Source organism: Cynocephalus volans, chromosome 6 (assembly GCF_027409185.1).
Source record: "Cynocephalus volans isolate mCynVol1 chromosome 6, mCynVol1.pri, whole genome shotgun sequence".
NCBI classification, from domain to species: Eukaryota; Metazoa; Chordata; class Mammalia; order Dermoptera; family Cynocephalidae; genus Cynocephalus; species Cynocephalus volans.
In genome coordinates, this window is record NC_084465.1 from 27,441,541 (window position 1) to 27,469,346 (window position 27,806).

General features: G+C 42.4%; 1 protein-coding gene across 1 annotated transcript; it reads right to left on the reverse strand.

Annotated features, from left to right (window-relative positions):
- Positions 1–4,750: 4,750 nt before the first annotated feature.
- Positions 4,751–25,546, reverse strand: GARIN1B (golgi associated RAB2 interactor 1B). The gene is made up of 7 exons (XM_063100555.1): positions 25,298–25,546; positions 23,949–24,133; positions 16,960–17,212; positions 12,060–12,181; positions 9,410–9,447; positions 5,722–5,889; positions 4,751–4,988 (listed from the first exon to the last, which is right to left on the reverse strand). Exons 1-7 carry the CDS (start codon positions 25,544–25,546, stop codon positions 4,975–4,977), a joined length of 1,029 nt encoding a protein of 342 aa, XP_062956625.1. The 3' UTR covers positions 4,751–4,974.
- Positions 25,547–27,806: the final 2,260 nt, after the last annotated feature.

Consider the following 27,806-nt stretch of genomic DNA (forward strand, 5'->3'; position numbering starts at 1 on the left):
TCAGGCACTTTGCTGGGTGCTGGTGAACCCATCATCAATAAGACATCATGCCTGCCTTTAAGGAACTATAGCCTAGTGGAAGAGTCCCCATCCTGGAAGTGTCCTAGTAAAGACTACACAGGTAGTGAGACTCTGCCAATGATGGGGTCCTCCCACCCTGAGATTCCCTGTGGATAAGGGCCTGGCCTAGCAAGGGAAATGGAAAAGAACCCTTATATATGAGAGACCTTTTAAAAGTGCAAATAAAAAGTCCTGGACTTAATGACCACTTGGTTGAAAGAAATGAAAAGGGAGCACTCAAAAATTAAGGTTTTTTTTAAAGGTTTATTATTATTATTATTATTATTATTATTATTATTATGGGAGACTGGGAGAATGAGATAGATGCATGGAAGATGAGGGAAAGAAGTTGAGTTTGAGACATGTTAAGTCTAAGTGATGGCAGAACATCTACAAATGAAAGAGCTGATAGGCTGGAAAAGATACTTAGGAGAGGGGTCCTTGGCCAGGAAGCAGCTGATAAAGCCCTGAGGACAGATGAGCTTTCTGAGGAGAGAATAGCTGATTAGGCCTCATGGGAGTCCCAGGGTTAGAAAGTAGGTAAAAGAGGAAAAGGATTTGAGGGGTGACACATATAAGAAATGTCACCATCAGTTGCACCCAAGGCCATCCATCCCTGGATTCTGTCTCTGAGAGAAGCTCTGAGGGACTACTCATGGTAGGCATGATGGTATCGAGCAAAGAAAGGCTATGTTCTTCTCCAAGCATCCCAGCCCTGCTCACATGATGCTACTGAACATCCACTCCACAAATGAAAGTACTGAGTGTTTCTGGTGTGCCAGACACTGGTCTAGTCTCTAGGGATACAGCAGTGAACAAAATGTGTCAAACTCGTGGTGTACATAGGGGTGGATGAGACAGCTCATAAACAAGATAAAAAAGCAAAATATGTAGAATGAGAGGTGCTGATAGGTGCTAAGGAGTAAGATAAGGTAGGGAAGGAAAGCAGGGAGTGTCGGGACTATCAGGAATGGTGTTGCTGTCTTAGAAAGCATGGCCAGGGAAGGCTAATGAGAACGTAATGTGAGTAAACACCTGAAAATAGTGAAGAGCATTCCAGGAAAAGGGAACAGCAAGGGAAAGTCCATGAGCAGGGAGCATGTTTGGAGTGTTTGAGGAGCAGCTGAAGCCAGTGTGGCTGGAGTATAGCAGTGAGGAGAGTCGGGGACATGAGGTCAGAGAAGCAGTGGCAGGGATGGAGGCAGGGGTAGAGGGACACTGTGTAAGGCCTTTAGGCCATTGCAAGGACTTTAGCTTTTACTAAAGCTAAAATAAGATGGTGTGGAAGAGACTGGCTATTTACCAAACTGTTCCCTCTTCATTCTGTGATCCCAGCTAGACTACATTTTCCAACCTCCCTTGCGGTGTTGCTTACAACTGAGCTCTGACCAAAGGAAGGAGGGCAAAAATAATGGACACAACTTCCAGTCATGGCCATAGACACCTTCCATGTGCAATTCTCCAAGATCTTTCTCTCTCTGTGACAACCCTAGAAGCCATGTATTGCAGATGGTAGAGACACAAGGAGCCCAGGTTTCTGTTAAAGAGCCATTCACCAGGAATACCCTTTTTGGACTTTTTGTGAATGAGATGTAAAACTTCTATCAGTTATTTTATGCCTTTGATATATTGGGATTTATCTCTTACAGAGCTAGCATTACCCTAACTAATACATATGGGAAGCCACTGGAAGCTTTTGAACAGAGAAGTGACATTATCTAAGATTTTAAAAGGATCACATTAGATTGAAAGGGGTAAGTTAGAAACAGGGAGTGTATTAGGAGGCTTTTGCAACAATCCAGGTGAGTGATAATAATGGCTTTGTTCAGGGTGGAAGTGGTGAGAAGTATCAGATTTTGAATATATTTTGAAAGCATGTATTTGTAAGAATTTCCTGATGGATTGGAACTGGGGTGGAGAGAAAGAGATGAATCAAGGATGACTCCAAGGCTTTGAGTAACTGGAAAAATGGAGCTGCCACTTACTAGGATGGAGAAGACTTTGGGGAGAGCAAGTTATGAGGGATAATATAAAGAGATTACTTTTGGACATGTTGAGGTGCCCACTAGACATTAAAATGGAGATGTTAAGTAAGCAGTTGGGTATGTTTCTCTGGAGTTCACAGTGGTCTGGACTAGAGATAGAAATTTGGGAGTAATTGGTATGTATGTGGTATGAAAGCCATGTGTTTTGATTAGAAGAGACCCAGGGAGTGAGTTCTGGAAATTTCTAATATTTGGAGATGGTAGAGAGGTGTTGAGGATGAACTGGCAAAGGAAGGGAGAAGAAAAGCCAATGAAAGAAGAGGAAATCCAGGAGAATGTCCTAGAAGACAAGTGAAGAAAGTTTTCCAAGGAGAAAGGAGTAACCATATATGTTGCATGCTGCTGACGGTGGTTGGCCACGGGCTTTAGCAGTGTGGGGATCTTTGACAGGTTTGGTGTGGTAGTGGATGCAAAAAGCTGACGGGAGGGGCTCAAGAGAGAAAGAGAGACAAGAAATTGGAAACCCTTTCAAGGAGTTTACTATAAAAGTAGGAGAAAAGTGGAACAGAGCAGGCAGAGGGGCCAAGAGAAGTTCTGTTTTATTTTGTTCTGTTTTCTAATGGAAGAAATGACAGTATGTTTAGGAGAAATACCAATGTATTTGTTGCTGATGGGAAGGATCTAGTAGTGAAGATCAAATCAATGACATAGGGAATGGAAGGGAGATTTGCTTGTGCAACCTCACTGGGTAGGTGAGATGAGATGGGACTTGGCACAAAGGGGGGAAAGCTGGAGTGTGGATAGTTCTTCCATAGTAACAAGGAGAGAAGCCAGAATCTATCGGTCTGGTTCTAGGTTACTGGTAGATATGGTGGTGAGAGCTTGGAGTTCTCTTTCAATTGCTACTATATTGTCAGTGAAATGGAAAGCAGGGCGTGGGGTGGGGAAGAACTATCACAATTCCTTGAACTTGTTAAGACAAGTGAACAGATATGATGTTGATGGGTGGGAGGGGGGAGAGAGGGAAGGGAGGAATGGGTAAAGGAACATGAAAGTCAACTACATTGTATATTTAAAATAATAATAATAATAATAATAATAATAATAATAAAGGTGTAAAATTCATTTTAAAAAAATGGAAAGCTGGATCCTCAGGAGGCACTGGGGGTTTGAAAGGTGTGAAATAACCATTCAGCAGAGTGAACAGACCAGGGGAATGTAGGAAGATTTCCAGGCAGCATGAAAGACACTCCTGAGCCTTGTGATGATGACTTTAAGGTGAGACTGGTGAGTATGTCATGTGGTTTTCTCCAGGCAATTTCAGCAGCATGGTGCAGGCATGGAGTTGATGGAGAGCTGGATTTAGCCAAGTGAACAGAAGAAAGTGAAAGAGACACAAAGTGTTGAGGGTACATGTAAGGGAGTGATAATAATAATAATAATAATGATTGATCACGGAATCTAGGCTAAAAGGGAGGGAAATGAGGAAATGAGGAGAGAGAGGGATAGTGAAAACCTGGTAGGAGCAATAGATTGTAGGACTATTGGACTCAGAAATGATAGGAGGTGGTATATTGCTAGAGAGTGGTAAAAATGAGGTATGTGCAGTTATTAGTGACAAAATCAAGGGTAAAATCAGGGAGTCAGTGGCTGAGGAGGGTGAAGGACAGTACCATTAGAGGTCAGGAGTTCAGGGAACATCAACCAGGGTCTGGGAAGGATCATCTTTGTGGACACTGAAATCACCAAGAGTAAGGATATGACTCAACCTTGGAGTGATAGTTATCCAAGAACTTATAGTTTAGCCCTTGACAACCATTTCAGTCTGAAAACCACCTCTGTGAAGTTTTAAAAAGACCCTCCCAGGATATCCTAAATCAAAGTGAACATCCAAAAAACCTTTCCAATTGGAGATTGAGCAGCTTTTTTGAAAAACTCATAGTCATATTTTAATTGAATGTGAAATATTGTGCATTTTAAACAAAAAGGTCAGTCCATGGGCCATCTGACAGACACTCCTTAGTGCCTCTCTTAATCTCTAATTTGTGAACCTCTGATTTACTTATACGTTGAGCCTGCTTCTCCTCTCTCTGGAGTTGCTAATTTCATAAGTACTAGCAAGGTATGTCAGCATTTCAAGACGGTGTCATATGCAAAAGACATTGAGCCCATGTTTGTAGAGCTGAGGCAGTAGAAAACTTAGGAAGTTTGAACACAAAAGGAAATTCACCCTACCTTACACTCCTTGTCTTCCTCCCGTAGGAACCCTTCCTCAGCCTCCACCCAAACCTCTATCTGGAACACCAGGGCTGGGCTAGTAAGTCCAAGTCAGGGAACAGGCTAAGGAAGGAGGCACAGAGCTTGAAGCAGAGAGAAGGACCAGCAGGAAAAACGGCAAAGAGGGAAACTGAAGTGATATGGCCCCTTGTACTTTTCCAGAGTGGTCTGAGCAGAGAAGAAAACACATTTCTGGTTTTGGTTTGTGGCTTTACTTTCAAGTTTTAAATTAGATAAATAGAAGCTTGGTGAGGCATCTCTTGGCGATGTATTTCTTCTCTTGTCCTCTTCATCTTTTCTCCCCAGTCTCTTCTGCTTCCTTCTGTTACCACTCCTCTGACTTCCTCCCACCACCTTCCTCCCCACCTGCATTTTACTCTCTTCCACCTCTCCTCTGGCCCTGCTTCCCTTTCGTTCCTTCCCTCCTTCTCTCTGTCCAGGCCATGCTGCGGTGGTGGAGTGAGGGTGGGGACACGAAGTTGTGCACAGCTATAGTAAGGAAAGTCTGTGTTGTCACAGTGAGATGATTCTGGTTTTCTCTTAGTTGCAGCTTTCTCCTCCCCTCCATCCAGATAGAATCCTTTGGAAGTCGAATGCTGCAGAGTGGCCTTGGCAAGGGCTGCATAGATTCTGCCCAGTGTGAAAGGAAAGCTCACATAGAACTTCCTGTGGATGCAGGAGAGAAAAGTGTTCAACAGGATATAAATTACTTGAAAAGTTCTTCTGTGGGCACCTAATTTTTAAAATTGTCAACTATTAAATAAGAGGTATCTTGTAAGTATTAATGGTTTATTAATATTTTACTTTAGAAAACATAGACCACCCTTATTTTCTTTAGGAATCTGTCTCTGGTCAGACAAGGGCATATAGAAAGGACTTCACCAATGTTTGTTAAATGAATGGACGTATGGATGGATGAGACTTGGAGAGGAAGAGAGAAGGGCTGGGACACTGGGAAAGTTTGATCCCTTCCCTAGCCCTCTTAGTCTGTCTCCTTCTCCCTCTCTGCACCCCAGCCCCAGCAGCAAGAAGGCATGCTGAGTGCTAGGGAAGGAAAAGGGGCAAGAGCACACAGGGATTCCCCAGAGGCTGCTCCTCACACCTTCCACACAGCAAGGGTCTGGCTGCAGCGGCGCCATTCTAGTTTCTGTCCCTTCAGAGTCAGTTGCAGGAACTCTAGGGACATTGGAGGTGCCACACCTCAGGGTTTCACTCAGCCCAGTTGGAGGTAGAGAAGAACAGGGCAGGAAAAAGAGGTGGAGGTCGCTGTGGCCAGTCTGCCCCAATTCCTACCCACAGCTTTCTGGAATCACCCTCAAGACCCCAGGACCTGAACCCAGCCCTGTGGTGAAACTCCAAGACTGTCCCATGAAGGCAGCCATTAATCCCATCACCGCACCTATGGGTGGGGCCAGCTGTGGCCCAGTGGAGGCTGCCAGAGTGCCGAGAAGGGAGAGGGGCTGTGGCCCAGAAGGGTTCTCTCTTTCCCACTCTCCATAAGTGAACGAATCTCTCCAGCTCAGGTCACGGGTGCAAGGGATGCTGTCTTCATAGGGAATATCTTTCTCTAGGTCAAGAAAAGAAATGTGTTTGTTTGTACCCTGGTTCACAGAGCACTCAGATTTTGGAGGGGGGGGGGGGGTTGTGCTTGTCATGTGCCAGGCACCATTCCAAACAATTGCATGCATTCATGCTCCTTTGATCCTCACAACAACTCTGTGAGCTCAGTGCGGCCATAATCCCCATTTTACCAATGTACAAGGAATCTGAGGCCCAGAAAGGTTAAGCAACTGACTGATGGTCACATAATGAGGAGATAGAGTCAGAATTTAAAGCCAGGAAGCCCAGGTCCAGAGCCAATGTTCTTACTACTATATCACGTGAGCAAGACAGTGCCAGTAAAAGGATCAGGAGATTCAGCAAGCTGAACCGGCAACGGCCTTGAAGCCAGAAAGCCTTAAGCCAGAGCCTGTTCTTGGTCAAAGGTTAAAAAAGGTCAAAAGCTCCAAGGGCTGCTCACAGGGCCAGCACCTTCGGCATCTTCTGGGAGGTGTTAGAAATGCACTATCTCAAGCTTACCCAGAACTGATGGATTCTTTTGTTGTTGTTGTTGTTTTCGTGACCGGCACTCAGCCAGTGAGTGCACTGGCCATTCCTGTATAGGACATATGCTCCCGAACCCAAGGCAGGAGCATCGCTGCGCTCCTAGCGCCGCACTCTCCCGAGTGCACCACGGGCTCGGCCCAGAACTGATGGATTCTAATCTGCATTCTAACAAGATCCACAGGGGACTGTTTGCATACTAAAGCTTGGGAAGCACTGCACTCAAAATTTGGCCACACTACCCTCTGATGGGGAGGTGAAAGACTGAGCTACACAGGTAAGCTTTGGGCCCCTGGTTGGTCCAACTGTAGGTCTCTCTTTTCATTCAAAAGCTCCAAGAGGCTGGGGCATAACTGTCCTTCCAAACTGAGAGGGTGCACTACCTGGCCCAATGAAAAGAGAGTCCAGAGGACAAACCAGAATGGTTAATGGATGTAAAACTACACGACCACGCCAGTTGGGCTCTTTTAACAGCTGGTAATCCTGCCGACTATGCCAATTGTTAGGCTTGGGCTAATGTTGGAATCCTGCTGACTGGGCCAATTATCGAGCTAGGGCCAGGTCTGGAGCTCACAGACCCCTCAAGCCCATTGTCCAGATTGGGTCACAAAACCTTCGCACGCCGGGCTGGGTCCCCAGACCCCTCACACGCCAGGCTGGGTCCCCAGACTTTCCACACTCAGCTCTATGAGCTGGGTAACCAGCAAAATGTTCCTTGGAAGCCTAGGTTGGAAAGCATGCCCACTCCGAAAACGCCAGCCAAATCGCGGCACCCCACAGGCACGCTAACGCTGCCCACACACAACCTGTTCACAGCAAATGCTCGGCAAGATCCTGAACATCTGAGCGGCCCTGACCATTTTCCTATATTTTCCCAACAATGGAAATCAGCCTAGGGACATTTTGGGAGTGGTAGCTCATGATGCAAGATATCCCATGACCCTGAAATTCCAGCTGTTCTCTCAAGTCCCAGAAATAAGTTTGCAATATTCTCTATTTGTATTTTCATCAACCCTAATCTCATGGGGTATATTTTGAGTGTGTACATGTGTGTGTGTTTTAAGTGAGTCACCATTATGTCATCAGTCGCATAACATGAGAAAGCATTCATAGACTCGGAGAAAATGTGGGGCAGCAGCAGCTCTGCTCTCCCACTTAGAACAGGGTTGTGAGCTAGCAGCCTCCAGGCTGAATGGGGTTTGCAGATAGGTTTTGTTTGCCCGCTAAGTGTTGGCCTATAGCGCGCTTTCATTTTTTTATGGGCGGGGGCTATGTCATAAAAAAATCCAGACTTTTGGCTCCTCTCAGAAAAATCAGAGTATCTGGCAACATCAGGCCTGTGTTTCAGTAGATCAACAATTAATCAAAGCCTTAATTGAAATCTTCAACTGGCCCCTAGCAAAAAGGAGACTTTTGGCATGATGAAAATGTTCTATCTTTATTGATGCAGAGGTTACAATGTGCAAACATTGTCAAACTCATCAAACTGCACACTTAATATTTTATTTTAAAATAAAATATTTTATTGTATGTACATCATGCCTTAATAAAATTAATTTAAGAATTTTTTAAAAATTGCAATCTTCACTTTCTCATTGCCACTGTCCCCACCACTCCCTATTGTCTCTTCAATGCTGAAAGCAAATGTCACCTGCTAGCTGCTGTTTTACTTATAACAGAGGTTAGAGAAAAGTTAAACATTTCTTATAACCAAGTCACTGAGAGCTTTACCCATTTATACCACCTGCAGACATATGAGTTTGTAATCCCCACTTGGTATAAAAGTTAGCAGAGCTCTCTAGGGATCTACAACCTCTTCTAAATTTCCAATTATCTTATAACGTGATATTCTGGCTGCCTCCTGAGACAATATGGAGAAATAATTTATTAGTGGTATGGTATACGGATATTTATTGGACTCCCATTGTGTTCCCAGCCCTGTGCTGACCTCTGCGGATAATTCAGAGGCATGAGAACAATTTAGTATTCATCGAAGAAATAAGCCTTAAAACTGTAGAAACAACTAGAGAATAATGCAGGACAGGTTAAGACCAAGGAAAGATTAGTCTGGGCAGGAAGGTATTGTGAGGTGTAGGATTCAGAAGGATAGGTAGGATTTAGAGTGAAGCATTGGGGGAAGGGAGCAAGGAGGATTAAGGAGGTGTGGGGCAGGATAGCTAAGGTCTGACTGGAGCAGAAGATTTGGGCAGAAAATGATGAGGCAGGGGGCTCCTACAGAGAAAGTGAGACGGGTAAGATGAGGAAGTTTATGCAGGGCCACAATAATGGATTTGGGGTGAACTAGAACTTGGAAATAGGAAACTGGCTGCTTTTTCCAGAATGTGCCACACTGCCTCACACAGACTCTGTCTTTTCTACTTGGAATGCCTTGCCTCTTCTGCTTCCACCTGCTCACCTGTATTCACCCTCTGTGACTCAGTTCAGAAACCACACCTACTGGGCCAGCTCCCTGGGAGAAGGGAGGGATCCCCTTCTTTGTGCTCTTTTGGCACCCCCAGGCATGAGCTTTAAATGTTGCCTGGAAGGAGAGGTTTTGTAATTTTGGAATTTACCCATTTGACTCCACCACATTTAAACTCTTTGAAGAGGGCTCTGTGTCTTTATGCATGGTAACCCCAAAGCCTACTACAGTGATTGGCACTTACAAAGCACTCAGTACTTGTTTCTGAATGAATGAATGAATGAACTAGTGGAAGATTACTGCAGGCTTAAGGTGAGAAGGGCTGGGCTAGGTTAGGATCTGTGGGAGTAGAAATGAAGTAAAGAATATAAGAAACATTTCAAAGAAAGAAATTGGTAGGGCTTGGTGCCAAATTGACTATGATGACCAAAGAGCCTATAGGAATTCAAACTATCAGGGATGCAGCACTAGGAAAGTTGGGATGAAGAGCTGGAGGGGATCTTATTCCTACTTCTGCAGAGCAGAACGTTCTCTGCGGCATGGGTGCCCTGTGCCCTCTTACCTGAGCTGTCCTTGTTGGTCTCCATCTTTTTGCCACTCCTGGAACTCCAGCCACTTCAGGATTGAGGAAATAAAGGTGGAAAGTAAAGGAATAGATCATTAAACCCATATTTCAAATCTTGTTCCTGGTTGTATTTTTCCTGATGCAAATGCTTTAGAGACAGATATAAATAGGAAAAAGGCCAGCTGTGTCTATACTGGGTGGGTGTGACGTATATTAAAGTTCCAGAAGACAAAACAGGGAAGGGGAAGGTGGGATGGGGGGAGGTGCGGAGCAGAGCCAGTGCTGCTGATTTTGCAGAGGAGGAGGGGTGTGCCTCCTTTTGTTCAGTTCTGTATGTCAACCATTCATTTTACTTGCTGTTAAGTTGCAGGTTGTTGTCAATGTACAGAAACTAATAATAATTGCAACCAGACTAGAGTCTGCCTGAGTGAGGGGAAAAAAACTCATCACTCAGGGCTTCATTCTGGGAAACTAAAGAGAAGGAATTACATGTCTGTACAAAGCAAATTATTAAGATAAGAGCGAAGCAAAAATTAAGCCTCACCCCCAACCCCAGAGTAGGTTGCCATAGCTTCCTAGCCGGTCTCTCCAAGTCTCTTCTCCCTACCTTCAAATCAACTGTCACACAAGAGCTAGCATAACCTTTTCAAAATGTAAATTGGATCATGTCACTTCCCTGTTTAAGATCTGCTAAAGCTCCCTTTACACTTGGTCTAAATTCCTTCGTGTAGCTTCCCAGGCCCTGCCTGCCTTGACCTCTGCCCATTTCTACCTGTTCTCTTCCATCACTACCCACTCTTCCCCACTGGCCTTCCTTCCCCTTCTTTAAACTCAACAAGCTTCTTCCTCCGGTGAAGCCTCAGCCTCCCACCTATTTGTTCCCTTGACCTGCCTGGCCCTTCTCTACCCTTTATCTGGCTATTGCTTATTTCTCCTTCAGGTCTTAGCTTTCTCTGACCTGGAAGTATTTAATATTCTGGAAATATTAAAAGCTGTCTGTGCCAGGTTGCCAATTGTCCCCCAGTAACCCTTCTTCCCCAATCCCTCGGGGGTAGGGCACCTCATTTGGTGCTGGGCGCATGGCTATGCAAAACGGAGAATGCATTTCCCAGCCTCCCTTGCAGCCGGGTGTGGCCGTGTGACTGAGTTGTGGCTATTGAGATATAAGCAAAGCTGTCCTTCAAATAGTATGTAATCAAAACATCAGTGATTTAATATTTTGACACAAAGTTGCTTCAAAATATCTTGCTTTGTTAGAGTCCAGCACCCTCTAGCTCAGCAATGTGACATCTTATCCAGAAATTACTTAATTACAGATATCTGTATGATACATAGAGTGATGATCTCCAGTATATGTTCAGTATCTAATCTGGGCAACAGATTAACTTGTATTAATATTTTTCTACCTCCAGCCCAAGTTAGAGTTAATAATACAAGTTAATATTTATTGAGAGCTTACTTATACTTGCCTCTAAATCTGCCGAGGAGTGTGCTAAGTACTTGATGCATATGAACTCATTTAATCCTGACAATATCTGGATGAGGCTGGCACTATCATCATTTCCATTTTACAGATCTGAAAACTAAGGCCCAGAAAAGTTAAGCAATATGCTCAAGGGTGCAATCAGAGCGGTGACTTGGGCCCAGGTCTACGCGAGCTCTTCACAGCTATAGAGATTGCCTCCTCTGAGCTGTACTGGTTTTCAGTTTACTACCAGAGCTCAGAAGGAGAGGTGATTCATTCTGCTTCTGAGCAGGTCAAACTTGTTTCTGTTATGGCAAAAATATACTCTCTGACACACTCATTTTTCTATCCTGGTTACATTTACGAGCTTATTTCTGTTCTCCCATTTCTTTTAAACCGCAAATAACATGCACTAGGACCCTGAACCCCACTTTATCTGGGACTGGGTATGCCGATTGTGGTACCCTCTGGTCTAAGTGCTCTCAATTCCTGTCTTCCTTGTACCGAGTAGTCTTAAGACTCAACACTGTTCTGATCCCTATATAGGGATGGCCAATTAGCTCACTTGGGAGAGTGTGGTGCTGACAACACCAAGTCAAGGGTTAAGATCCCCTTACCAGTCATCTTTAAGAAAAAATAAATAAAAAAGACTCAACACTAGTCATCTGTACATACAGGGACATTTCCTCAGTCATGGAGAAGATAGGTCTGTACCATGGAGCTTTCAAGAACAGACTATACATTTGGAAAACAACTCCAGAAACTCCATTGAGTCCAGGCAGAGGTCAGGCAAATAGGTAAATGAACCCAATAAGCAGATGATGTTTTAAGCAATGTTTTGGTTATTTCTCTGTAGCACTAGGAACTGGATTAGAAATTAGGCTTTGCTTTTCTGCTTGTGTTACTAATTCTCATTTTTGGAGAGTTACTTTTACTTTTTGTAAAATTTCTCCTCTGGAGTCAAGCCTACCATGCTTGCTGTATGGAGAAGGAGAATAAGGCGAAGGGAACTGGGAAAAGGTTTCCCCTGAGTCAAGGATAAAGACTGGATACTGAGTGGCAGTATTTCATGCCCCCTCCCTGTGTTCATTAACTAACTTGCTTGGTTTCTGGCTCTCCCAGCCCAGACCATCTGGGCTGCAAGAAGGAATGTCAGAAGCTGGCCTGATTTAAGTCATGTACCTGAACTGGTTCTGCTGGTGCAAGTCGGCAAAAATCTGAGAGAGGGCTTCACTCTCCCCCTTGGCCATCAGCTGCATGAGGCTCTCACTGGGCTGGGAGGCTTGGAATTCCTTCTTTATTAACTATATGAAGAAAAAAAAAAAAGGAAAGCCAGATGGTTAAAGCCTTAGGGTCTCTGCATTTTCCTAATACCATGGTCTAGACTCTTAAGTGTTGGAACTCAAACCCTTCCATTGGGCAGCCACACCAGCTGCTTATAGGGACAATTATGAGGCATATCTGTTTGTTTTTACCCCCTGTAGTGGTATATAAATATCATCTGGTACCTTAAGGGTAAATCTTTATTAAATACTTTTAACATAATTTAATAAATAACGTATTCTTATTAATATAATTTATTAATAGCCTATTAATATATTCATTAAAGTTTATGCTACTTGATTTTATGCTTAAGTGTAGAGAAATCATATATTTACTACAGGAATTTAATAAATGTCTTAAAAATTAATTTCTTTAAGAAAAATTCTATATTGAGCTGCTTTTTACAACTGGGTAAAATGAACTTCTTTCCTGTTGTTTGGAATACCCCCAAAGTGCTCCAGTTGTGTGTGCTGTCCATATTCATTTACTCATTCAGTATTTATTGAATGCCAGCTACGTGCTGGGCACTAGGGATACAGCTGTGAAGAAGACAGATAAAAATCCCTGCCTTCGTGGAGTTTAGGTTGTAGCTTAAGTCAGGCTTATGCCCGTCGTGCTCAAAGACCAGGGGCAAAAATTCCCATGAGGCTTCACTGGTAAATTCTATCAAATGTTCAAAGAAAAAGTAATAACAATTCTTCACAAACTCTTTCAGAAAGTAGAGAAGGAGGGAACAGTTCCCCTCATTCAATGAAGCTAGTATGAGATACCAGAGCCAGGGTATCACAAAAATATCACAAGAAAATTACAGACCAATATCTCTTGTGAACACAGATGCAAAATTCCTTAACAAAATGCTAGCAAACCAATACCAGTAACATATGAAAAGGATTATACACACCATGACCAAGTGGAATTTATTGTGAGAATATAAGGTTGGCTTAATATCAAAAAATCAATTAGTATAATATACTATATTAACAGAATATAGGACAAACCACATGGTCATTTGAATAAATGCAGATAAAGCATTTAACAAAATCCAATACTCATTCATGATAAAAACTCTCAATAAACTAGGAATAGAGGGAACTTCCTCAACTGATAAAAGACATTTACAAAAATCCCACAATTAGCATCATACTTAATAGTGAAAGACTGAATGTTTTTGCCCTAAGATCAGGAACTAGGCAAGGATATCTGTTTTTGCCTCTTCCATTAAACATCGTACTGGAGATTCTAGCTAATGCAATAAGGCAATAAACAAATAGATCCAGATTGGAAATGAAGAAATGAAAGTGTCTTTATTTGCAGATGACATGAATGTATGCATATATGAATGCACGTAGAAATCCCAAGGAATCCACAAAACTACTATAGCTAATAAACAGGATTAATATACAAAAATCAGTTGTATTTCTATATACTACCAATGAATGATCCAAAAATGAAATTAAGAAAACACAATTTCATTCTCAATAGCATCAACAATAATAAAATACTTAGGAATACATTTAAGAAAAGAAGGGCAGAACTTGTTTACTGAAAACAACAAAACATCGTTGAGAGTACTGAAAGACTGAAATAAATGGAAAGACATTCCATATTCATGTATTGGAAGACTTAGTACTGTTAAGATGACAATTTCCCCCAAATTGATGTATAAATTCAACATGTGTTTATCAACATTCCAGCAGGCTTTTTTGTTTGTTTGTTTTGTAGAAATTGACAAATTGACCCTAAAATTTATACGGAAATGCAAAAGACTTAGAAGAGCAAAAACAGTTTGAAAAAGAACAAAATCGGAAGACTTACATCACCCAGTTTCAAAACTTAATATAAATCTATACTAATAAAGACATTGTGGCATTAGCACAAGAACAGGCAAATAGACCAACCTAACAGAATTGAGAACCCAGAAATAAATTCTCACATTGACGGTCAATTAACTTTTGACAAAGGTACCCAGATAATTTAGTGGGGAAAGAATAGCCTTTTCATGAAAAAAAAATTACTTACACTCTTGCCTCATTCTACACGTAAATATTATCTCAAAATCACAGGATCACAGACCCAAATGTAAGAACTAAATCTATAAAACTTCTGGAAGAAGAAAACATTGAATAACATCTTTGTGACTTTGGGTTGAACAAACACCTGATCCATAAAAGAAAATGCTGATAAACTGCACTCCACCAAAATTAAAATTTTTTTCTCCTAAAAAGCCGTCATTAAGAAAAGACAATTCACAGATTGGGATAAAACATTGGCATATTATATATCTGATAAAGGACTTGTCTCCAGAATATAGAAAGAATTCTTACAATGCAACAAGAAGACAAATCCCAATTTAAAAATGGACAAAATATTTGAATAGACATATCACCAAAAAAGATATATGATGACTAATAAGCCAATGAAAAGTTATTCAACATCAGTGGTCATTAGCGAAATCCAAATTAAAACATATCTGCTAGAATGGCTATAATAAAAAAGATAGACAATACTAGTGTTGGTGAGGATGTGGAGAAACTGAAACCCTCATGCACTGCTGGTAGGAACGTAAAATAGTGTAGCTACTTGGGAAAACAGTTGGCCAGTTTCTTTAAAAGTTAAACATAAATTTACCATATAACCTAGTGATTTCCTTCCTTGGAATCTACCCAAGACCAGTGAAAACATGTCTACATAAAACCTGTACACAAATTTTTGTAGTAGCACTTATTCATAATAGCCCAAAGCTGTAAACAATCCAAATGTCCATTAACTGGTGAATGGACAAAGTGTGGTACATCTATACAGTGGGATATTACCCACTAAACGGAGTAAACTATGGATAGTCTGTGACTCTGTTCCATGCTACAACATGGATGAACCTGAAAAACATTATGGGAAGTGAAAGAAGTAAGAGGCTTCTGGTCAAGATGGTAGAATAGACAGTCCCCAGCATCACTCTCCTCCACAAATCAACCAACTGGCAACTATAAAAATGCAACAACAGCAAAGCTGGGGCTGCTAGAACTCAGGGGAAGAGGAAGAGAGACCTACAGAGTGCATGAAGGTGGGAGAAGTCATGATGAGAGAAAGAAAAAACTGCTCCAACTATTTTGTGCTGCAGCCACTTTAAGGCAGAAGCTGCTGAGTGCACAGAGTAGGAGCTGGCAAAAGCTGCAGCTGTGCCCTTCAGATGGCGTTGCTTGGAGGTGGCAGGGGAGAAGAGGGCCTTGGTGGCCCCCAGGCCAGCAAGACTACTAATAGGGTTCCCGTGGACCCACACAGGAGCAAGGAGCCACAACAACTGAAAAAAAGGAGCCACTCAGAGGCCGAAGAGTCATTGAAAGGGACCAGTGCTTGGCCTGTTTCATGGGAATTGTTTCAGTACAGGTGATGGGGGAGATGAGTCCCCTGGGGGAACACTGAGGCACAGCAAGGACAGCTGATCTGCCCTCCAACCAACACAGGACCACTAAGAGGAGACTGGTCAGGAATATAGAATTGCATGGGGTACAGTTTGATGAAAAGACTCAGGCCCAGATCAGAGTTTCTACACAACCCAGGTGCACCGGATCTCTCAAGAGCAGGAAGTACCTATAAAGTCAACCATTAAAACTTGAGCTGCACAAAATGTCTTTCCTAGGGAATCAGCAGCAAAGCAGCAATTTAGCTAAACCACACAGCTCAAGTACTGATCCCCACAGGAAATTCCCCCATTCTAGAAGTAAGCAAAGGACAAAAAATTAGTTTCAGCCCAGGCACACCCACCTTGGGACCGGAGGCATGGAGCTGCTGACCAAACCTCCCCCACAACCAGGCACACTGCCAACACCAAGGAGCATGCCCAAAACATCACGTCCATGTGGGTGGCCCACCACAGCCACCACAATAACCACGGCTGCCACAAAAGTGGCTAGATGCCACAACCACCATGCAGATGGTCTGCCAGCCACGGGAGTGCATTGATACAAGGAGAGTCACCAGCAGAGACCAAAGAAAAGAAGAGGATGTCTCTCTCCACAAAGCTTATTCCAGAGTGACAGAAGCAGCATCTGCTCTACGATAATATTGGGGAACCTAAACACACCTCTCAGCATTGGACAGATCATCTAGGCAACAAATCAACACAGTAACCACTACTCTTTCAGAAGGAGAGATGAAATCTAGGCTAATTAGAGGGGGGAGGGAGACGGTGAGAGATTGGATAAGGGGCATAAAGAATAATTATGATTTGTAACAATATATATGCTAGTAATATTGATTTGATCAACATATGTCAACATTGAACCCCCAAAATATGTATAATCAATTATGATTCAATAAAAAAAATTACAATTTAACTAAGGGGGAAAAAAAAAAAAAAGAAAGAGGCCAGACACAAAAGGTTACCTATTATAGGATTCCAACTCTATGGAATGTCTAAGAAAGATGAATTTATAGAGACTGAAAACAGATCAATGGTTGTGTAGGGCTGTGAGTAGGAACAGGGATTGACTGCAAGTGGGCAACAGGGAATTTTTTAGGGTGATGGAAATGTTCTAAAACCGGATTGTGCTAATGGTTGAACAACTCTATACATTTATTCCAAGTGTTAACTGTACACTTCCAGTGGGTGAATTTTATGGTTGTAAATGATACCTCAATAAAACTGTATAGAAAAGGTCTAAGGCAGAGATAACCTTCACAGTTGCTCACATACCAGCTAGTCTAAGCTCTAGCTCTTAGCTTTGGTCTTGGCTGAAGTCTGGCAATGGTAATCACTTACCTTAGAGTCTCCTGAGGGGCTGAAGTAGTTCTTGGGTACCAGGCAGTGAGTGACCAGTATCCTAGGGTCTTTGGTGGTAATGGACAGGCCCTTTTCCAGAATTTGAACTAGTCGCATCCAGAAGTGGAAAACAGTCTCAGGATGGTCAGGGTGGAGCTTTAGGTAGTAGATCTTCTCAGTGACTGTCCTCAACTTCAGGACACGTTGAAAGCGGTCACAGATCTGGAGCTCCACGAATTTCAATGGGAGAATCCTGAAGTCATGAGGATAGGCACACTTTGACAACCCCATTGCTTCTGATCTGACCCTATCTTCATTAAAATAAGGAATGTCTCCTTTAGGACTGAGGCTTTTGGGGGTAGGAAAGAGAATTCTTAGCATAGCGGTGGTCAAATGTTAGGGAGATCAGATGTGCCTGGGGAGCTTGTTAAAATGCAGACACCTGAAGACACTCCCAAAGATCCAGATTAATTAAGTCTGGGGGTATGGCCCTGGAATCTGCATTTTAACCTCCATGCACCATGATTGTCATGCTGGTGTTCCCTGGACCCTGCTTGACAGAGACAGCCTAGGAGTAGGGTGGCTGGGGTCATAGGGTTTTGCAATTTCCTTCTTGATAGCACAAAGGCAGATGACCCCACCGTACAGCTTGTCCATTTGTTGACATTAATGCCTCACTTACTCTTTCTAAAGGAGAGAAGTTTCAAGAAGCTGACTTCATATCTAATGTCAATCAGCTGGGGTTGTGCTGTACTTGCTATAGATACAGCAAGAACATAATGGAGAGCTTTGTTATGAGGCAGCATGGAGAAAAAAAGGGTTTTTCTAGACATCTAGAAATATCTGGAGATTCCCGAGATGTACTACAGATTATTTGAAGAAGCTCAAACGTCAAAAAGGCTGTTTCATTCCAGACAAGCATGATGTCACTATATTTTCCAAGTGACACTTAGTCCCATGCATTTTACTGATAGGAAAACTAAGGTGTAGCAAGTGACTTGTGATTCAAAAATGATTTGAGTATAGTTAGTTCCATACCAAGGACAAGAAAGAACCTGCCTCTCCCAAAACTTCACCACCACATGACCACCCTTACAAGAAATTCTCAAGGGAGTACTGGGTTTGGTTCCTGAAAAATAACTACCACTGCCATAAAAACCCAAGAAAAATCAAAACCCCCTAGTATAATAAAAATGGCATTCATGGAGAGAAAACAAACAAACAAAAAGGCTATCTACAACCCAAGGAAACAACAAACACAGAAAACAAACAGTAAATCAGAAAGCAAGGAACAAAAGACACCTAAGACAACCGAACAATAATCAATAAAATGCTAGGAATATATCAACACTTTTCAATAACAACTCTTAATGTAAAAGGCTTAAATTCCCCAATCAAAAGACACAGACTGGGGCCGAGCCCGTGGCGCACTTGGTAGAGTGCTGCGCTGGGAGTGCGGCGGCGCTCCCGCCGCGGGTTCGGATCCTATGTAGGACTGACCGGTGCGCTCACTGGCTGAGTGCTGGTCACGGAAAACGACAAAAAAAAAAAAAAAAAGACACAGACTGGCTGACTGGATTAAAAAGGAGGACCCAACTATATGCTGTCTTCAAGAGACCCACCTCACCCATAAAGACTCACATAGACTAAGAGTGAAAGGATGGAAAAAGATTTACCATGCAAACAGAAAAGAAAAACGAGCTGGAGTAGCTATTCTTATATCTGACAAAGTAGACTTTAAACTAAAAACCATAAAAAGAGACAATGAGGGACACTACGTAATGATAAAAGGATTGATCCATCAAGAAGACATAACAATCGCAGATATGTACGCACCCAATGTTGGAGCAGCTAGATTTATAAAACAAACTCTATTAGGCCTAAAGAAGGAAATAGACACTAATACCATAATAGCAGGGGACCTGAACACCCCACTGTCAATATTAGACAGATCATCTCGGCAAAGAATCAGTAGAGAAACACAAGATCTAAACAATACTCTAGACCAATTGGACTAGGCAGATATCTACAGAACATTCCATCCAACAACCTCAGAATATTCATTCTTCTCATCAGCACAAGGATCATTCTCCAGGATAGATCACATATTAGGTCACAAATCAAGTCTCAACAAATTCAAAAAAATTGGAATTATCCCATGTATTTTCTCAGACCACAATGGATTAAAATTAGAAATCAATAACAAATAAAATTCTGGAAACTATACAAACGCATGGAAATTAAACAGCATTCTATTTAATGACATATGGGTCCAAAAAGAAATCAAGCAGGAAATCAAAAAATTTATTGAAATTAATCAAAATAATGATACATCATACCAAAACCTGTGGGATACTGCAAAAGCAGTATTAAGGGGGAAATTTATTGCATTAAATGCTCACCTCAGAAGAATGGAAAGATGGCAAGTGAACCACCTAACACTTCACCTTAAAGATTAGAAAAACAAGAACAATCCAAACCTAAAGTTAGCAGACGGAAAGAAATCATTAAGATCAGAGCAGAACTGAATGAAATTGAAACCCAAAAAACAATACAAAAGATCAATGAATCAAAAAGTTGGTTTTTTGAAAAGATAAATAAAATTGACAAAACATTTGCATGGGTAACAAAAAAAAAAAAAAAAGAAGAGAGAAGATTCAAATAACAAAAATTAGAAATGAAAAAGGTGATATTATACAAGGAATCATTCGAGACTACTATAAACAACTATACACCAACAAAATTGAAAATCTGGAGGAAATGGATAAATTTCTGGACACACACAAGCTCCCAAAACTGAGCCATGAAGACGTAGAAAATCTGAACAGACCAATAACAATAAAGGAGATTGAAGCTGTTATCAGAAGGCTCCCAACAAAGAAAAGCCCAGGACCTGATAGATTCACAGCAGAATTTTACCAAACATTCAAAGAGGAATTGACACTGATTCTTTACAAACTATTCCAAAAGACTGAAACAGATGCAAATCTCCCAAACTCATTCTATGAAGCAAACATCATCCTGATACCAAAACCAGGTAAAGATATAACCAAAAAAGAAAACTACAGGCTGATATCCTTGATGAATATAGATGCAAAAATCCTCACTAAAATACTAGCAAACAGAATACAGCAACACATACGTAAAATTGTTCACCACGATCAAGTGGGATTCATCCCAGGGATGCAAGGTTGGTTCAACATACGCAAATCAATAAATGTGATACACCATATTAATAAAGTCAAACACAAGGACCATATGATCATCTCTATAGAGGCTGAAAAAGCATTTGATAAAGTTCAGCACTCATTCATGACAAAGACCCTCTATAAGTTAGGTATAGAGGGAAAGTATCTCAACATAATTAAAGCCATATAAGACAAACCCACTGCCAATATCATCCTGAATGGGGAAAAGCTGAAAGCTTTTCCTTTAAGAACAGGAACTAGACAAGGATGCCCACTCTCACCACTCCCATTCAACATAGTGTTGGAAGTACTAGCCAGAGCAATCAGAGAAGAGAAGGAAATAAAGGGCATCCAGATTGGAAAAGATGAAGTCAAACTGTCCCTGTTTGCAGATGACATGATCCTATATATCGAACAGCCTAAATCCTCTACAAAAAAACTGTTGGAATTGATAAATGATTTCAGCACAGTAGCAGGATACAAAATCAACACACAAAAATCAGTAGCATTTCTTTTCTCCAATAGTGAACATCCAGAATGAGAAATCAAGAAAGCCTGCCCATTTACAATAGCCACCAAAAAAATAAAATACTTAGGAATTGAGTTAACCAAGGAGGTGAAAAATCTCTCTAATGAGAACTACAAACCACTGCTGAGAGAAATTAGAGAGGATACAAGAAGATGGAAAGATGTCCCATGCTCTTGGATTGGAAGAATCAACATAGTGAAAATCACTACCCAAAGTGATACACAAATTCAATGCAATCCCCATCAAAATTCCAAAGACATTTTTCTCAGAACTGGAAAGAACTATCCAGACATTTATATGGAATAATAAAAGACCACGCATAGCCAAAGCAATGCTGAGCAAAAAAAATAAAGCTGGAGGCATAACACTACCTGACTTTAAGCTATACTACAAAGCTATAATAACCAAAACAGTATGGTACTGGCATAAAAACAGACACACTGATCAATGGAATAGAATAGAGAATCCAGAAATCAACCCACACACTTACTGCCATCTGATCTTTGACAAAGGCACCAAGCCTATTCACTGGGGAAGAGACTGCCTCTTCAGCAAATGGTGCTGGGATAACTGGATATCCATATGCAGGAGAATGAAACTAGACCCATACCTCTCACCATATACTAAAATCAACTCAAAATGGATTAAGGATTTAAACATACACCCTGAAACAATAAAACTTCTTAAAGAAAACATAGGAGAAACACTTCAGGAAATAGGACTGGACACAAACTTCATGAATACAACCCTAAAAGCACGGGCAACCAAAGGAAAAATAAACAAATGAGATTGTATCAAACTAAAAAGCTTCTGCACAGCAAAAGAAACAATTAACAGAGTTAAAAGACAACCAACAGAATGGGAGAAAATATTTGCAAAATATACATCTGACAAAGGATTAATATCCAGAATATATAAGGAACTCAAACAACTTTACAAGAAAAAAACAAGCAACCCAATTAAAAAATGGGCAAAAGAGCTAAGTAGGCATTTCTCTAAGGAAGATATACAAATGGCCAACAGACATATGAAAAAATGCTCAACATCACTCAGCATCCGAGAAATGCAAACCAAAACCACACTGAGATACCCTCTAACCCCAGTTAGGATGGCTAAAATCCAAAAGACTCTGAATGATAAATGTTGGCGAGGTTGCGGAGAAAAAGGAACTCTCATACATTGTTGGTGGGATAGCAAAATGGTGCAGCCTCTATGGAAAATGGTATGGAGGTTCCTCAAACAATTGCAGATAGATCTACCATATGACCCAGCTATCCCACTGCTGGGGATATACCCAGAGGAATGGAAATCATCAAGTCGAAGGTATACCTGTTCCCCAATGTTCATCGCAGCACTCTTTACAATAGCCAAGAGTTGGAACCAGCCCAAATGTCCATCATCAGATGAGTGGATACGGAAAACGTGGTACATCTACACAATGGAATACTACTCAGCTATAAAAACGAACGAAATACTGCCATTTGCAACAACATGGTTGGACCTTGAGAGAATTATATTAAGTGAAACAAGTCAGGCAGAGTAAGAGAAATACCACATGTTCTCACTTATTGGTGGGAGCTAAAAATAAATAAATAAATTCACACACACACACGCAAAACTGGGGCAGGGGGAGAAGACATAACAACTACAATTCCTTGAAGTTGATACGACAAGCAAACAGAAAGGACATTGTTGGGTGGGAGGGGGGAGAGGGAGGAGGGAGAGAGGTTTTGGTAATGGGCCACAATAATCAACCACATTGTATATCGACAAAATAAAATTTTTAAAAAATTATTTGATAATTCAAGGATTTCAATATTGACTGGAAAGTGGACAACATTAAGGAATTATAGGATTTTAAAGACAAGTCATGGTATTGTGAATATGTTTTTGTTACCAAAAAAAGTGAGTTCTTATCTGCTAGAGATATATGCTGCAATATTTACCAGTGAAATGATGTGTTGTTTGAGATTTGCTTTAAAAACTCATCCAGAGGAGTAGGGGTAGGGGAGTGGCTGGGGACAGACATCCCAATACTGGCCAGGCATTGATTAGTGTGACCGAGCTAGGTGCTGAGCATGTATTTGAAATGTTCCCTAATAAACAGTTGGTTTCTTAAAACTTAAAAAAAATAAAAATAAAAAGAACCTGCCTCTCCCAAACCATGCTCCATCAGCCAGACCTCATTGCTTCCTTGCCCATTGTTCAAAGTCGAGAGATTTCCTGTGAATTCAGGGGGATGAATGCAGCAAGAAAGTGGGCATGTGGAACGTCCCCTCACTCCTATCCATGTGACACCTCCCTATGCCCCACTTGGCCTCTGTCCACCAGTGCCTCGGGGACCCACCTGGGGGCCCAGGGTATGGATCCAGGGACTAGACCCCTCTGCCCACACACAGGTACACTGCCGGCACCTCGGGTCCCTCCCAGGGTCCTGGGGCATCAAGCTGGGGACCAGAACCCCTGCCCACAACCACGCACACCACCAGTGCCAAGGAGCATGCCAAAAACATCACCTCCATGTGGGTGGCCCACCACAGCCACCACACTAACCACAGCTGCCGCAAAAATGGCTAGACATCACAACCACCATGCAGATGGCCCTCTAGCCACTGGAGTGCATTGACACAAGGAGAGTCACCAGCAGAGACCAATGAAAAGAATACGATGTCTCTCTCCACAAAGCCCATTCCAGAGTGACAGTAGAAGCATCTGCTCTGTGATAATATTGGGGGACCTGAACACACCTTTCAGCATTGGACAGATCATCTAGGTAACAAATCAACACAGTAACCATTACTCTTTCAGAGGGAGAGAAAAAATCTAGGGTTATCAGTGGTGGGAGAGGGGAGAGGGAGGGAGACAGGGAGAGATTGGACAAGTGGCATGAAGAATAAGTACAATTTGTAATAATATACATATGAGTAATATTGATTTGATCAACAAATGTCAACATTGAATCCCCAACATATGTATAATCAATTATGATTCAATAAAAAAATAAAAAATAAAAATATGACCTAGAAAAAAAAAAAAAGAAAGTGGGCCTGTGGACTGTCCCCTCACTCCTATCCATGTGATGCTTCCCTTTGCCCCACTTAGCCTCTGTCCTTTCAGTGTACACCTGTCTTGGGTTACTGTTATCTAAAAAAATTAAAGTCACTGCTGATAATTTTTCTGCTTTCTCCCCACCTTGAGTTTAGTCACCAAGCAGCCTCCATGTTGGGGCCACCCCTCACCCCTCGTCCTTTGTTGCCATCTGTGCTGCTTACCTCTTCAGGATGATGTTTGGGGCTGTAGATGGTCTGTTCCACGTCTGGTTTTGCCCCTGATGCCATTTGACGCTGGCCATGAGGAGGATGTTGGGAAGGGGCAGGCAGGGCACGGAGGAGGTCACTCCAAGGGCCATGGTGTTGGAGGCTTTGTAGATGTCTATCCAGTTCCTGGCCCTTTTGACCTGCAATGCAGCCCCCAGGCACAGCCTGAGCATTTAGCAAAAGCAGCAGTATGTTTTAGCCCAGGATGTCTCAATAGAGATCTACTGGCACTATGAACATTTTGGGTGGGATAATACTGTGTTGGTGGGTCTGGGGGGAGGATGGGTTGTTCTGTGCACTGAAGGATGTATAGGAGCATCTTTGGCCTCTACCCACTAGATGCGAGTAGCAACTCACCCCTCTCCCACCCCCAGCTGTGACAACCGAAAATGTCTCCTGACATTGCCAAATGTCCTCCGACAGTGGGGGGCAAAATCATTGCTTGTTGAGAACCACGGCTTTAACCTATATTGGTTAAACAACTGTAGTAGTATTTAAACAACCTACTGTTAACAATTGCCTGCAAGAACAACCCAGGAGTTCCCTGGCATCTATCATATTTCTGTGAATCCTCTCTGGACTGTTTCCTGGCTTTTCTTTGAAGAACTTCTCTTCTGGGCCCTTCTCTGAGGGGTCCTATTACCTCCTGCACCTTCACTGAAGGAGCAAGTCCCTTCCAATTCCAAAGTTCTGTTTGTTCTAGGTTCCATTTGGCCTCAGAAAAGCCCAGGCAAGGAACTGAAAATTCACTGACGGCCTGTTAGCCTAGGTACTTTGCTTGCTGTGTTGGTGTGTAAGCTTCAGGTCAATCCAACCCTTTTACAATAGATGAAATGGATTCAGAGCGCTCAGATTACTTGCACAATGACACCTCCCAATGAGAAAACAGAGGACTGGAATGTGAGCCCAGGTCTCCCTGGGTCCCTGGCACCTGTTCTTTCACCAATCGGCATGTCTATTCCTAACCCTCAATGGGGCATCTTGCTTCACTGCCTTTCTGTTCATCTGCTTCAGGTGACAGCCGAGGGGATGAAGTAAACTGGGGGATTAAAACACAAAATCCTCCACTCAGAGCAAAGAACATCTGACCTCTTTGCCTGGGTGACAACTATCTGCAGGAGAAGCCCTGTCTGTGGCTCTGCAAAGCCCAGGTCATGTGTGTGGACTTGCATTCCAGGCCACGAGATTCTCCTTGCCTCAGTTCTCACTCTTCTGCAGTCCCAGGAGAACTAGTTCTCCTGGTCACATCTTGGAAACAGGTTTAGAAGAACCCAGGAGTGCTATTCTGAGACACCCAAGAGTACCTGGACAAAGTTGCTTTCAAACACCACTGAGTCAGGAAACAGGTTGAATTCTGGAGAATGCACCACTTTGCAGAGCAATCCCTCCTCCACACCCAAGCCCACTCCAGGGTTCAATTCCCCATCCACAGGCAAGAGGCCCCTGAATTCTTCCCAGGCATTCAGGGAAGGGAAGGTTGGATAAGATCTTGTGTCTTTTACTGTCTTCTTCGATTTCCACCAAGTCTTTCTATGTGGAACAGATGATAACATTTCTGCACATGCTCAGGGGCCTGCTGCACATGTGTCCTCCTAGGATCTCTTTCTTTCCTCCTGGCCTTGGGCAGCTGGCCAAGCCCTGGGACCACCAATCAGCTCACAATGATGAATGGATGACATCATGAAAAACCAGGACAGGCCTGCAGGAAAGGGAAATGCAGGGGAGCCTCCCTTTTCCTCTCAGTGCTTTTATGACAGTTGTGCCCTGACATTCCCCAGCCTATCTCAGGACCTCAGGACATAGCTCTTCCAAAACTTACAGAAAAAGTAGTGATCAGGGCAGGAAGCAGGATGAAGTGCTGTCAGGAAGCTCCTCCTGCTAAGGGGAAAATGCCCTCCTTGCCTTTCAGCCCTCCCTTACTCTTAGAGCAACCTAACCCAAACAATGTTAAGCGCTGCTTGTCTATTCAAACCAGCTTTCCTGAGCTTTGCACGATGTGGGGCCCCTACACCCTGGTTTATCTGAAGTCGCCTTTTCTGGTTATGGAAGGCGATACAGGGCTGTTGGTGCCTGCTCTGGGCTCTGCTACAGCTGGCTGGTTACTTCTGCAGGATTTATTTTCCTTAGGAGGCCAAACTGAAGGAGCAAGAGAAGTAATTAGTTCCTTACCCAGAGGCTGGCTTTGTCAGGGTGCCAGCTGGGAGGAATAGAACCCTGACGAACAGCTCTGCTGCATCAACGAGCCGTTCCCCCCTTTAAGAGCAACAAGTCCCTCTCCCCTGAGCCAGAGAAAATCCTGGGGCACCTAGAGCAGGGTCAAAGAACCAAGCACAGACTGACTACTATTAAAGGCCACTTCAGGGAAAAATTATATTTTAATCTGGACAAAATTCCAGAATTTATTAAATGATGGATTAATCACCAACATCACATGTGATAAACTTAGAAAAACAGTTTGACAACCATTATACACCAAGTACAAGCATGGAGGTTTATTTCTGTATTTGGTTATAAAGTCAGGGAGAGGGCTAATGGGGCATGAGGCTTTGCTCACCTGAACCCAGCAGCCCTCTCACCTGGTCAGTCAGAGGACACCCCTGCTCAAGCACCTGGGACAGCTCCCTGGTTAGTAAAGCAACCTCAGATCTTAACGCACCTCATTTTCTTTTGTTTATCATGTGGGAAAAATGTCCTCCATGGTAACATTCTCTAAGGATGGGGGTCAGAGACCACTTCCTGTGGTTTATCCTACCCTGCAAACAGCCTGGAAACCGGACACACAATGCAGAAGTGATGGTAATTAATTAACTGATTTATTGCTTTTCACAGTTAAAGCTTAACCACAACAATAAAGCTTATTGGTTTAGATATATGGTCTGGATGTACTTGGCCTTTGAGACATCCAAATGTTGATTGGGAAGATGACTTTCTTCCACACAGGTCTGTTAAGCCACTTCTTTGTGTTCATCAACCCTTAGTGGAAGAAGGTTTTCGTACCCAGTCTAGCAAGCTGCTTGTGAAGACGTGAGCTTTTAGCTCTGAACAAGATGCTAAACAATTGTATAAATGATGCTTTAAGATGTCTACCCCTTCCTCCCTGCACCCACCAAACCTCAAAATCTAGCACACTGCGTCTTTTTAAAAACCCTGTGACAGATGCTTAGCTGTCTGTCCCAATATCCCTTCTGTCCATTTCTTTACTAAGAGAATAGCTGAATTTTAGTTGGTCACAAGGTCTTCTGGAATAAAGATTACATTTCCTGGCCTCCCTTGCAGCTAGATAGGGCCATGTGAGTACGCTCTCTCTGGCAGAAGAGATGTACACTCAAGTGTTAGGTACAATTTCTGTGAGAAATCATTGTAGAAAGAGGGCATGCTTTTTGTTTACTCCTTCTTCTTTCCTCTGACTGAATAAGACCCAATGACTAGAGCATGAGAAGCTCTATTGGGCCATGAAGTAGCATGCTAAGTATGGTAACACAGCGAGATAAAAGGGTTCTGGTTCCTTAATGCTCATAAAACTACTATACCAGTCCTGAACTGTGTACTTCCAGACTTCTTTTATGTACGAGAGAAATAAATTTGAATTTTCTGCTGGCCAGTTAGCTCAGTTGGTTAGAGTGTGGTGCTGGTAACATCAAGGTCCAGGGTTCGATACCTGTACCAGCCAGCAAAAAATAAAATTTAAAAAAATTTTGGATTTTCTGTCATATTGAGCCAGACTTAAAACTAGCTGATACAACTATATAAAACTCCTATGTACACTTGAGGGCTAATTTTAAGCAAGTGATGATACTAAGCAATGAAGAAAAT